This window comes from Pristis pectinata, chromosome 6, assembly GCF_009764475.1.
Source record: "Pristis pectinata isolate sPriPec2 chromosome 6, sPriPec2.1.pri, whole genome shotgun sequence".
Classification (NCBI taxonomy): Eukaryota; Metazoa; Chordata; class Chondrichthyes; order Rhinopristiformes; family Pristidae; genus Pristis; species Pristis pectinata.
This window is the reverse complement of record NC_067410.1, coordinates 4,495,177-4,507,445: the sequence shown is the minus strand read 5'-3', so window position 1 is coordinate 4,507,445 and position 12,269 is coordinate 4,495,177. Positions and strand designations below refer to the sequence as shown.

The 12,269-nt window shown below is 44.4% G+C and overlaps 1 protein-coding gene across 4 annotated transcripts in view; it reads right to left on the bottom strand.

Annotated features, from left to right (window-relative positions):
* The window catches only part of tpra1 (transmembrane protein, adipocyte asscociated 1), a 75,177-nt gene that overhangs the window by 10,038 nt on the left and 52,870 nt on the right, over positions 1-12,269 (bottom strand). For all 4 annotated transcript variants that reach the window (XR_007956520.1, XR_007956521.1, XM_052018565.1 and 1 more), the window contains exons 4-8: positions 10,192-10,278; positions 9,496-9,568; positions 9,311-9,390; positions 6,625-6,735; positions 478-538 (exon numbers count right to left, since the gene is read on the bottom strand). Coding sequence is in view for 2 of the 4 variants with exons in the window: in XM_052018565.1 (XP_051874525.1) it covers positions 478-538; positions 6,625-6,735; positions 9,311-9,390; positions 9,496-9,568; positions 10,192-10,278 (412 nt within the window). In the remaining 2 variants the exon portion in view is untranslated. The remainder of the gene's footprint in view (positions 1-477; positions 539-6,624; positions 6,736-9,310; positions 9,391-9,495; positions 9,569-10,191; positions 10,279-12,269) is intronic.

Here is a 12,269-nt window from a genome sequence, read left to right as displayed (position 1 = left end):
CAGGTACATTGGTCAAATTCAAGAGATTACTAGATGAGCAGATGGAGGAATTTACAATAGAGGGATATGTGGGAGGAAGGTGTTAGATAGTCTTAGGTGAGGTTTAAAGGTCAGCACAACATTGTGGGCCGAAGGGCCTGTATTGTGCTGTACTGTTCTATGTACAAACCCAAAAAGGTAAAATGGATTCCACTGCCTCCACAATGTCCTGGTAAACCCCCACAGGCGCGAGGCAAGAAAGGCAATAACCTTTCAAACTCTCAATGAAAGATAGTTGTCGAAATGGAGAGCAAGATCCCAAGAGGACAACAAAGAAAGACCCGAGAGTGAGGTTGGATGTGTGTGGAGAATGGTCCTGGATGAAGCCTTTGTGTGGAACTGTAGAGAGCATTCACAGGGAAGGGCAAACTGCTAGAAACAGTAAGCTTATTCATAAACACAGACCAGTAAAGCAGATGAAAGAGTGATGTTACTTACAGGGCAAGGAGATTCTCTCCCGTAGGGGGGTTTTTGGAAGAATGACAATCATTGAGTAAACCTGAAGAAGGTGGGACACAATTAGAATGGCATTAAATAGTACACTCCTGCAACTTACATATCCAAGTGGCCAAAATTTAACAACAACTTCAATATAGCAAGAATATCCCAAGGACTTCGCAACAGTGCTATCAAACAACAAGAACAAAATTCCATGGGGACCCACACAAGATTTGGGGCAAGTGCTCACGTGCTTTGTCCAAGAGGAAGGTTTTGAGGAATTTAAAAACAAAATGGAGACACAAGAGACTGCAGATGCTGGAATCTGGAGCAAGTAATAAACTGCTGGAGGAACTCTGGGTCAAGCAGCATTTTGACGAACTTCGACAGATGTACAGTGGAATGGTTGGTATGGAAACTCCAATGCACAGGAACACCAGAGGCTACAGAGAGTAGAGTGACTCAGCCAGTTCCATCACAGATACAGCTCTCCCCACCATCGAGGACATCAACAAGGGGCAACGTCTCAGGAAGGTGATGTCCATCATCAGGGACCCCCACCATCCGGGCCATGCCCTCTTCTCGATGCTGCCATCAGGCAGGAGGTACAGCAGGCACAGTAGTGTAGCGGCTAGTGTAACGCTTTACAGCACCAGCGACCCGGGTTCAATTCCGGCCACTGTCTGTAAGGAGTTTGTACGTTCTCCACGTGTCTGCGTGGGTTTCCATCCGGGTGCTCCGGTTTCCTCCCACATTCCAAAGAGGTACGGGTTAGGAAGTTGTGGGCATGCTATGTTGGCGCCGGAAGCGTGGCAACACTTGCGGGCTGCCCCCAGAACACTCTACGCAAAAGATGCATTTCGCTGTGTGTTTCGATGTACATGTGACTAATAAAGAAATCTTATCTTATCTCAAGGTTCAACAACAGCTTCTTCCCCACTACCATGAGGTTCTTGAACCGACCTGAAAAAACCCTAACACAACCTCGGACTTTTTTTTCCCCTCTCCCTCTATCAGTGTCACATTTTTGTTGTTTATTTTGCACATGTATAATTTATGTTAACTTATGTTTGTCCTCATCTTGTAATGTACTGTGCTGTCGCTGCAAAATGATAATTTTCATGGCATTTATACCCTGTGTATGCACGCCTATGACAATTACAATAAACTTGAATTTAAACATCTGTGGAAGGGAAGTTCTATGGAATATCTTAAAAGGAGGAAAGAGAGGTCGAGAGGTTTCAGGGCAGTACAGAGGATTGAGCCTTGCCAGCTGAAAGATTAGTCACAGTGTGCAAATAAATTTGTTGAATACTCCAGAGTCCCGAATTGAAGTGGAAAATATCTCAGGGGGTTGTGGGTGCGCATGTTAGTCGGAGAGGGGTACCAGGCTGTTGAGGGATTTGAAAACAAGAATTTTAAAAATGCAGTGATTGCTTCACCCGGAGGTAACGTGGGTCAGCGGGCAAGCTGCTGGGTGTAAGAGATGTGCCAGGAATTAGGGCATGGGCAGCAGAGTTTTGAGTGTTCTCACTGCTGTGGTTGGAGGTTCCCACCTGTTTCAAAAGGGCAGCAATCATTCCTGTGCCCAAGAAGAACAGGGCGAGTTGCCTCAATGACTATCGCCCGATAGCACTCACATCTACCATAATGAGGTGCTTCAAGAGGTTGGTTATGGCTAGCATTAGCTCCTGCCTGAGCAAGGGCCTGCACCTGCTGCTGCAATTTGCTTACCACCACAACAGGTTTGGAGGGATATGGGTCAAACACAGCTCAAGTAGGCAACTTGGACCAAAGGGCCTGTTTCCATGCTGTATAATTCTATGATACGGACTCTAAAACGTTAGATAATCTTACATTTGGTTGAAGAAATATGTTTTAAGGATTCTAAAAAGACAGAGGAACATAGGATGGAATTCCAGAGTAGATCCTACAGCTGAAGCCATGGAGAATTTCCCAAGAATCCTGAATCTGCCTGCCCTGGAGTATGACAAGGCAGTGATCCCATGGATGGGGAGATTAAGTTCAGGTGTGGGCCGAGGTGGAACTGCAGCAGCGCAGAGCACTGTGCAAGGTGGGACCAGAGGAGGCAACAGCAGGAGGGTGGGGTGAACCCATGGAGTAGTTTGGAACTGTGTCGCTGAGATATTCCCAGAACAGCAACCAACGCAGGTCACACAGCACAAAGGATGAACAGGACTTGGAGCAAGTTGGAACACAGGCATCAATCTACAAGCCTTCAAGAGCTTTAAGCTATCTTACTGTGTTTTTGGGCAAAATCAGTGATGCCGTCAACTTAGCAACAAAACGTGGCCAGAAATTGCACAAGATTCCTGCATTGAAATCACCATCCTAAATAATCCTACCCCTTAACTTGGGGACATTGGAAGTGGAATTAGTTTATTATTGTCACGTGCTGAGATACAATGAAAAATTTGTCTTGTATACCGTTCATACAGATCAATTCATTACACAGTGCAATGAGGTAGTACAAGGTAAAACAATACAGAGAGTAAAGTGTCACAGTTACAGAGAAAGTGCAGTGCAGTGCAGGTAGACAATAAAGGTGCAAGGTCATAGCGAGGTAGATTGTGAGGTCAAGAGTCCATCTTATCGTACTAGGGAACCGTTCAATAGTCTAATAACAGTGGGATTGAAGCTGTCCTTGAGCCTGGTGGTACGTGGTGGTTTGTACCTTCTGCCTGATGGGAGAGGGGAGAAGAGAGAATGTCTGGGGTAGGTGGGGCCTTTGATTATGCTGGCTGCTTTATCGAGGCAGTGAGAAGTGTGGACAGAGTCCCTGGAGGGGAGGCTGGTGGCCGTGATGTGCTGAGCTGTGTCCACAACTCTCTGCAGTTTCTTGCAGACCCGGGGAGAGCAGTCGCCATACCAACCTGTGATGCATCCAGATAGGATGCATTCTATGGAGCATCGATAAAAGTTGGTGAGTGTCAAAGGGGACATGCCAGATTTCTTTCACCTCCTGACGAAGTAGAGGCACTGGTGAGCTTTCTTGGCCATGGCATCTATGTGGTTGGACCAGGACAGGATATTGGTGATGTTCACTCCTAGGAACTTGAAGCTCTCAACCTTCTCAACCTCAGCACCGTTGATGTAGACAGGTGCATGTGCACCGCCCCCCTTTCCTGAAGTCAATGACCAGCTCTTTTGTTTTGCTGACATTGATGGAAAGGTTGTTGTCATGACACCATGTCACTAAGCTCTCTATCTCCTTCCTGTACTCCGACTCATCATTATTTGAGATACGGCCTACTACGGCAGTACCATCTGCAAACTTGGAAATGGAGTTAGAGCAGAATCTGGCCACGTAGTCATGAGTATATAGGGAGTAGAGGGCTGAGGACGCAGCCTTGTGGGGCACCAGTGTTGAGAATAATCGTGCCGGAGGTATTGCTGCCTATCCTCACTGATTGCGGTCAGTTGGTCAGGAAGTCAAGGATCCAGTTGCAAAGGCAGGTGTTGAGTCCCAGATCTCGGAGTTTGGTGATGAGTTTGCTTGGAATTATAGTATTGAAGGCAGAGCTGTAGTCAATAAACAATAGTCTAACATAGGTGTCTTTATTGGCCAGAGCTCCAGAGATGAGTGTAGAGCCAGGGAAATAGCATCTTCTGCAGACCTGTTCCGGCGGTAAGCAAATTGCAGTGGGTCGAGGTTTGCTGGGAGACTGGAGTTAATGCGTGCCGTGACCAGCCTCTCGAAGCACTTCATGATGGTGGATGTCAGAGATACTGGGCGGTAGTCATTAAACCATATTTCCTTGTTTTTCTTAGGTACCGGGATGATAGTGGTCTTCTTAAAGCAGGTGGGAACCTCAGATTGAAGCAGAAAGAGGACAAACCCCTAGTTCTAGACTTCTCAGCCAGAGGAAACTTCCTCCCATTATCTACTCTTCTGAGCCCTCTGAGAATTTTGAGTATTTCCCCTCATCCTTCTAATCTACAGAGAAAAGAGGCTGTCCACTCAATCTCTCCTCATAAAATAGACCTGCCATCTAAGGAAACAGTCTTGCAAACCTTCACTGCACTCTCTTTATCCTTTATTTCGGTACAGATACCAAAATTGGACAGAATTTTCTAGTTGCAGGCTCACCAATGTGCTCTATATAACCATAGTAAGACATCTTTACTCTCATAGTCAAATCCTCCTGCAATATGGGCCTGCATACAATGTGGTAGTATTGTCAAATATATCCAGTCTTTTCTCAGGAATACGAGACTAAGATCTCGGGCTCACAGTGAAGGGTGAAATTAGGTTGATCAGAAAGTGTGTAGATGACCCCAGGCTTGCAGCTTGCCCAAAAAAGCTGCTTCCAAAGGCCCTTCCAAGGGTTCCCAAATGATTTGAGAACCAGTGCTGTGTTCTCCAATGGTTAATGCTTCAAGCTGTCCCAGGTAACCAGAGCTGTGAAACTCAGTGCCCCCTGTTAGAACATGCAAGCTTGAGGTGAAAACTTCACCAGGGCAACTTTCTGATGCTAAAGGGTTAAGAAAGCTGGGAAAAGACGAGCTCTAATCACAGTTGGCAAAAGAGAAAGGAAAGGAACGTGGGTGTCACTGTTGCAGACACAACTAAAAAGTGAGAAAGAACAGAGTGTAATTAAAACCAAGGTTAATCTGGTTGGAATGACACAAACTGGAGAGATATGTTTTCTTTCCTAAGAGCCAGATTGTGACTGCCTGCTAGGAATTGTTAACTATCTACAGCGTGATGTGTCTTTGTTATAAATGTACTGGCTGTGGGACCTTAAACTGTTCTGATGAAGTGTTCTGTTGGTTGAACAACTCATGCAAGAAGCCAGGGGAGCAAAACCAGAGTAAGCAAGGACACTGTTTATATTCTGTAATTGGTTAATGAGGTTTGCTTCTCAGTCAGTTTATGGCACAGTAAAATGGGATGATTTTGTTTGTACATTGTTTGTGAGATTCACAGTCACCAGTTTGTGTGCACAGCTGGGCATGCTATGCAAGACTCTGAACTCTGATGAATTAAAGCCACGCTTGAACAAGAATTAGCTCACAGTTTGACTATTTTCAAGATGAGCATGGCAGTGCAGAGGTTATCACAGCGCCAAAGACCCGGGTTCCATCCTGAGCTCAAGTCCTGTCTATGCAGAGTTTGCACGTTCTACCTGTGACCATGTGGGTTTTGGCTGGATGTGCTGGTAGGTTAACTGCCCACTGTAAGTTACCCCTGAGTGACAGGAGATTCAGGGTGAGATGATGGGCAATCAGGGCATGCAAGAGAGCGTGGGCTACAGAGAAGTACCTGGCAATTGGGACTGATGGGAATGTTCAGAGAGCTGGCATAGACTTGATGGTCTGATGGGCTTCCTTGCCATGAGAAAATGCAAGACTCTCAAACTATATCATGTTTAAACTTGGAAAAAATTAGGAGTGGTACTGTTGATCCTTCGCTTAAATTTGAAGATATTTGGAGTCCATTTATTCAACATTTTAACATGATGTAGATCCCCTTTCAATAACTTTCCAACTTAGAGGAACGAATTTGACGACATAATATTGCTCTGTTTCTATCGAGAAATTTTAGCCCAGTTTTTTTTCTTTTTTTTTGTTTTTTTTTTTGCAATTTTTCTGTTTAGTTTAGTTTATATTGTTTATAATTTTTCTTATTGATTTGGGTTTTTTTTTCTTTTTTTAAATTTATATAATAAATCTTTTTCTTTCCTTTCTTTTATATTATATTCATTTACTAACAGATCATTGGATCTACAGATTTTTTTATATTTTGTTGTTCTTTATGACTATCTATGCCATGATTGTTCTCCTGATCTCTTTGTATTACATGTACAAACATTGATGCTATATATCAATCCGTATTAATTTGAAAACTAATAAAAAGATTGAAAAAGAGAAAATGCAAGACATTTGAGAAATAAAGGATTACAACAACCTTCACCTCAATTCTCTTTGTCTAGGACATATTTTAATGAAGAGCAAGACAGAGAGAGGAGGAGGTTCCTGTCGGAGACAAGGTTCTGGGTAAGAGTAAATTGGACTGGGAGATGTTCTTGATTTCAGCTGAGGGTTCAAGGAGGGGGAAGGATTTGCAAGCAAAGAATCAACATTTGTTAACCGCCCTAACGGAAACAAATTGGCAGTTCTTACCAGAAAGAAGAAAGAAGAACTGGCAAGCCAAAAGTGGCGACCTCCGTGACCATAGACATTGAAGTCCTCAGAAGACAAATGTGCATCAGGATACAAGATCTCCAGGGTTCCCTAGAAAGATGGATAATAGAAATGTTGATACAAATGTTGACCAGATAAGCCAAAGGAGATTTATGTTCCTCATTTCCCCCCCCACCTCTGTTTTTCCCATGCACATTGCTTTTATAAACTTCGGGAGGAAGTCTTTATTATGAGAAAGGCATCGCTGTGGAGGAAAACCAGAAACAAGGCCAGCATGCCAGAGTTCACAAGCACATTTGAGATAACAGTTCCACATCACTGCATCCCGATGAGAGGTGGCACTGATGCTTTATAAGAACAGGAGTGTGGGCAGAGTCAGGTGTTGGGGAATGGGTGGGTGCGGGGACAGTAATGCTGAAGGATTCATAATGGTACCTCAGGTGGACAATTGAAACTCTAAACCAAGAGAACACTGATGCATGCAGGTCCCCTTGATAACATTCATCCCTTGTACACAGTGCATTTTTGGGATCACGCTGTGCACACATTTGCCAAAGCATTTGTGAGTATCCAAAAGTATCGATTGAATACAGAATAATTTGCAACTTCCAATGTGCTGCACAGACACTGGACGTCAGCTTTGACTAAGTGGTGCCTCCCTCAGTAGGAAGATGGTGAATTCAAGAGAAACAAAGGACTGCAGATGCTGGAATATCTAGATGAAAAACATCATGACGCTGGAGGAACTCAGCAAGCCAGGCAGCATCCGCGGAGAAAAGCAGGCGGTCGACGTTTCGGGTCAGGACCCTTCCTGAAATGTTGACCGCCTGCTTTTCTCCACGGATGCTGCCTGGCCTGCTGAGTTCCTCTGGCATCGTAGATGGTGAATTCAAGCCTCATTCCAGAGATTTGAGTCCAAGATCTCGGGCTGACACTCCACAACAGTATGAAGGGAGTGCAGGACCATCGGTCTTTCAGATGAAACAGTATACCAGGGCTCCAGTCGGCCTCTCAGCTAGATGGGAAGAATCTCGTGGCATGATTCATCAGTACTGAACCTACAGCCAACATCACCAAACTACCTGGTCAGTATCTGGATATGTATCTGTTATGTATCTGGATGTATCTTGTTAAGTATCTGGATACATAACAAAAACCCAACCCGAGCATAACTGATCCAAACCCAAACCAGCGTGAGACCAGCTACTTATCTCCACACCTGACCATGGCCATAAATGCAAACCATCGTCACACGGACCAAGTAATGAGCCAGGCTGGCACGGTACAGAGAAGGCCAACCTGAACCCAACAATTCTGGTTGGGTCTCCTCAGGGTCAGTTCAGGTAGTCAAGCTGTGACATCAACGTTTGGAGCATTGTGTGCAGTTCTGGTTGCCCCATTACAAGAAGGATGTGGAGGTTTTGGATAAGGTTCAGAAGCAGTTCACCAGGATGCTGCCTGGATTAGAGAGTACTAGCTATAAGAAGAGGTTGGACAGACTTGGATTGTTTTCTCTGGAATGTCGGAGGCAGAGGGAGTGACCTGATAGAAGTTTATAAAATCATGAGAGGCATAGATAGGGTAGACGGTCAGAGTCTTTTCCCCAGGGTAGAAATGTCAAATACTAGAGCCCATAGCTTCAAGGTGAGAGGGGGAAGGTTTGAAGGAGATAGGGGGGCAAGTTTTTCTTTGTTTTTACACAGAGTGATGGGTGCCTGGAACACGCTGCCAGGAGTGGCAGTGGAAGCAGATACGACAGTGGCGTTCAAGAGGCATTAGCAACAAGAAAAAAAACAAAAGACTTGGGATTTATATAGCACCTTTCAGGATGTTCCAATGTGTTTTAGGGCCAATGAAGTGTTGTTGTGATGAAGGAGGAAAAGAATGAGAGGCAACATGCTTTGCCATCAATACGTGATTCAAAGTACATCCCTTTGACACATTCTGATTTACCTGGAAGCTCACCCAGCAAAGACTTCCCTCAGTAAATAACTAGAATCATATCCCTAATGTGCTCTCAATGGAATTTGCATTTATATATACTGTCGTTCCCAATCTCAATGCCTGGTGGCTATCGAAACTTTTCTAAAATGTTGCCATGACTGTAACGTGCGAAATGGAGCATTAAATTTGTACATAGCAAGCTCCCTACATTAATGTGATAACGACCACATAATCTGACTTTTCACAATGATGTTGTTCAGGGAAATTCTTTTAACCTAGGCATCACTGACAAAGCCAGCGTTTATTCCCCATCCTTATTTGCCCTTGACAAGCTGCAGTCATTCTGGTAGGAGATGCTCCCATAGTACTGTTGGGTTGGGAGTTCCAGGATTTGGTGCCAGTGATACATTTCCAAGTCAGAGTGGTGTGCAGCTTAGAGGGAAGCAAGCAGGTGGTGGTATTCCAAGAGAAATCCATTCACCTCTCTGAAAAGGATCTTGTATGTTCACCTTTCAGACTGGACAAGCTCTGAAGCCATCTGTAAAACAGTTCTGCACTCCCTTGGTACTGAAGTGTCAGTCTAGGTTATGTGCTCAGGTTTCTCAAGTGAGAGTGAAACCTGTGATCTTCTGACTCAGAGGCACCTGCTACCCACTTCGCTCAGACTGAACAAGTGTGAAAACACAGCACTGCTGCAGAAAACAAGAATATTCAGACAGACCTGTGTTATCGAGTATCCTAGAGCAAGAACAGTCGTTATACTCAACACACGCTTGATGCTCGAGTTACTTTCAAGGTGTCCTAAATCCAGGGAGAATGAAACAAAGACTCACTATCATTGCGTTACAAAAGTATATCAATCAAGGCACCATACTGACACAGACATACATAAGATCCATGACTTACCAAACGCCAGGCCAAGTATGATCACACTCAGCTCAGTTGCCAACAGAAAGAATCGTGAAATCTCCCAAAGAATCTAAGAGGGAAGTGTCAAAGGGAAACATCACTTACAATACTCCCTATGTGTAATAGTCAAAATATTTTACATTTTCTACCAGATGAGTCAAGTTGTTGGGACTTTACCATCTCCAGAAGTCAACTATTGAGATCTGAGAAGGTAAATCATGTGAATGTGTGAACAAGGACTCAGACAAGAGGAAGAAAACTGGGGCTGAGGATTGTCCCTGGAGCAGAAGTGGATCATGATGGATGAACCAAGTGTGTAAGTTAATCTACTGTTCGTTTGAGACTTCTAACCAGAAACACAAACCCTGTTCCCCATAACCTAACAAAGATGCCCATGTATTCAGGGTAAAACAGTAAAAGATGATCATCTTAAAAATGGAATCAAGCTTATTCAATACTGCACTGAAGAAACATTTTGAAGGGAGAATTATCTCCTTCTCTCCACACGAGAGGTCACTCCCAATTTTCTGTCAAGGTTCCAGAGATCAAAAATGATCTAAGGCAACAACAGGGTTCTTTACACCCAACCCCAGGGCAGAACCACAAGGGCAAAGCATTCTTGTTAGGAGCAGTAATCCAGAACTTGTGCCTGAAGAACTTTCATTTACACAGAAATAGATTCTCTTCACCTACCTTATCTGTTACGACAGCGACATCGGAGGCACTGACTGTCATGGAGACTATAGCGCGTGTGATGCCTACTGTTGCCACAACAAATACCTGCAGAAGAAATTACCCCATTAGATTGCACAGGCACGGTACCTTGAGAATGGCAGGTAGTCGAACCGAGATGTTTAAAGGTGACTAAAGGAATGTGTTGGGGTTACACAGATGAATGCTTTCCTCCACCAGAATAAAAGGGGGGAGAAATGCAAAATTAGAGAGTTGTGCTGATAAAAGGTCATGTCAAGAATCACTTCTCAGAAAAGGTTGTTGGGTGTGGAGAAGTCTCTCTCTGAAAATACCCAGCTGGACAAGAAGTCAAAGTTGGAGGAGCACAGATCTCGGCAGTTGTAGAAGGTAAATCATGTGAATGTGTAACACAAGGACTCAGACAGAGGGAAGGAAACTGAGGCGGAGAATTGTCCTTGGAGCAGAAATGGATCATGGTGGATGAACTGAGTGTGTAAGCTGAAGTGCTGGAGAAGAGTGTAAAATGATGTCATGGAAGTGTTTAAAAACTTTACCCCGCACCCCCCAAAATATAAAGAAATATATGCCAGCATCACGTCTTTGTAACTTTCTCTCTTGCACCATTTCCTTCACATTAGGTCGGTGTGAGAATGGGGAGGGGGTTTGGAATGGCCTGCACTGGAAGCTCGAGCATTATGTGGGATATTGAGGGGGCTTTTCAGCATAGATGCTGAGTTTCAGAATAAGGAGTTGTCCACCTAAGACAGGGATGAGAAATAATTTCTTTGCTGAAGGGTATGATTATTTGGAATTCTCTTACGAAGAGAGCATGGAGACTCAGTCATTGAGTACATCAAAAGGTTAAGGTAGATTGATTCTCCCAAAGTCCTAACATGATAGGGAAGAGGCAGGAGAGAGGAGTCAAGGCCGAGATAAGGTAGCCACGATCTCAGTGAACTGCAGTGCAGACTTTAACATCCAAATGATCTACTCCTGCACGTACATCAGACTGTTGTGTGGAAATGTGATGGGAAACTTGAAGGTGCCACATTTTGCTCTCCTCTTCCATATGGGTGGGAGGTGGTGCCAGAGCAGCTTTAACGACTTGCTCAGATTCATCCTTTCGATGCTGCAAGCCATTACGTAGGTGCAAGGCTCTTTCCTTTAAAAGCAATCCCGTCCCTCCTTCAAAGCCAGCACAGGAAACACACAGCTCGCACTAGGAACGTTTCACACAGTGGGACTGGCTACTTGTCCCTGGATGAAATGTTGCACCTCCAGCTGTTGTTTATTCGCCTGCCAGTGAGAAATGACTCACTGCTTCTAAAATTGATCGAGGACAACTAAGTAAATACTTGCCTTTCAGAATCATCTCAGAGACTGCCCGGCCAACTCTTTCCCATGCTCAAAGTGGCTTCACAAAGCAGTCTGCTGACTCTTTTGACAGTCGGTTTGGAAGTTAATGAAAATCATGATGAATAGTCTTTGACCTGAAGCATTAGCTGTGTTTCTCTCTACACAGACGCTGTCTGACCCACTGAGGTTCAGGCATTTTCAGTTTTTGTTTCAGTTTGGAAGTTATATATATATTAAATCACTGCAGCACTCTCTTGCTTCTGCATTGGGAGAATTGGTCTTCATTTTGTCCTTTTACTTCTGTGGATTTCTTGAACCCACTACCCTCTGGCTGAAGAGGGAAGGGAGCCAAATTTATCCTTTGACCAATATTAACCAGATGGGTCATTGTCACATTGTTGTCTACGGGATGTTGCTGTGCACAAATTGGTTGGCAGGTGCCCTACATCAAGGCAAAGATGGTGCTGGGAAAGGTTATGCTGATGAAGGGTCTTCACCCTGAAACATCAACTCAGTTTCTCTACCCACAGATGCTGCCTGACCTACTGAGTATTTCCAGCACTTGCTGGTTTCATTTAGGTTTACAGCATCTAGTTTTTCTTGACTTTCAGGTAAGTGCGCTGGACTTTTTTCTTGGCTTCAAGAACATAAGAAAATATGAGCAAGAGGAGGCCACTCAGCCCATTGGGCCTGCCCTGCCATTCAATACAATCTGCACCAGG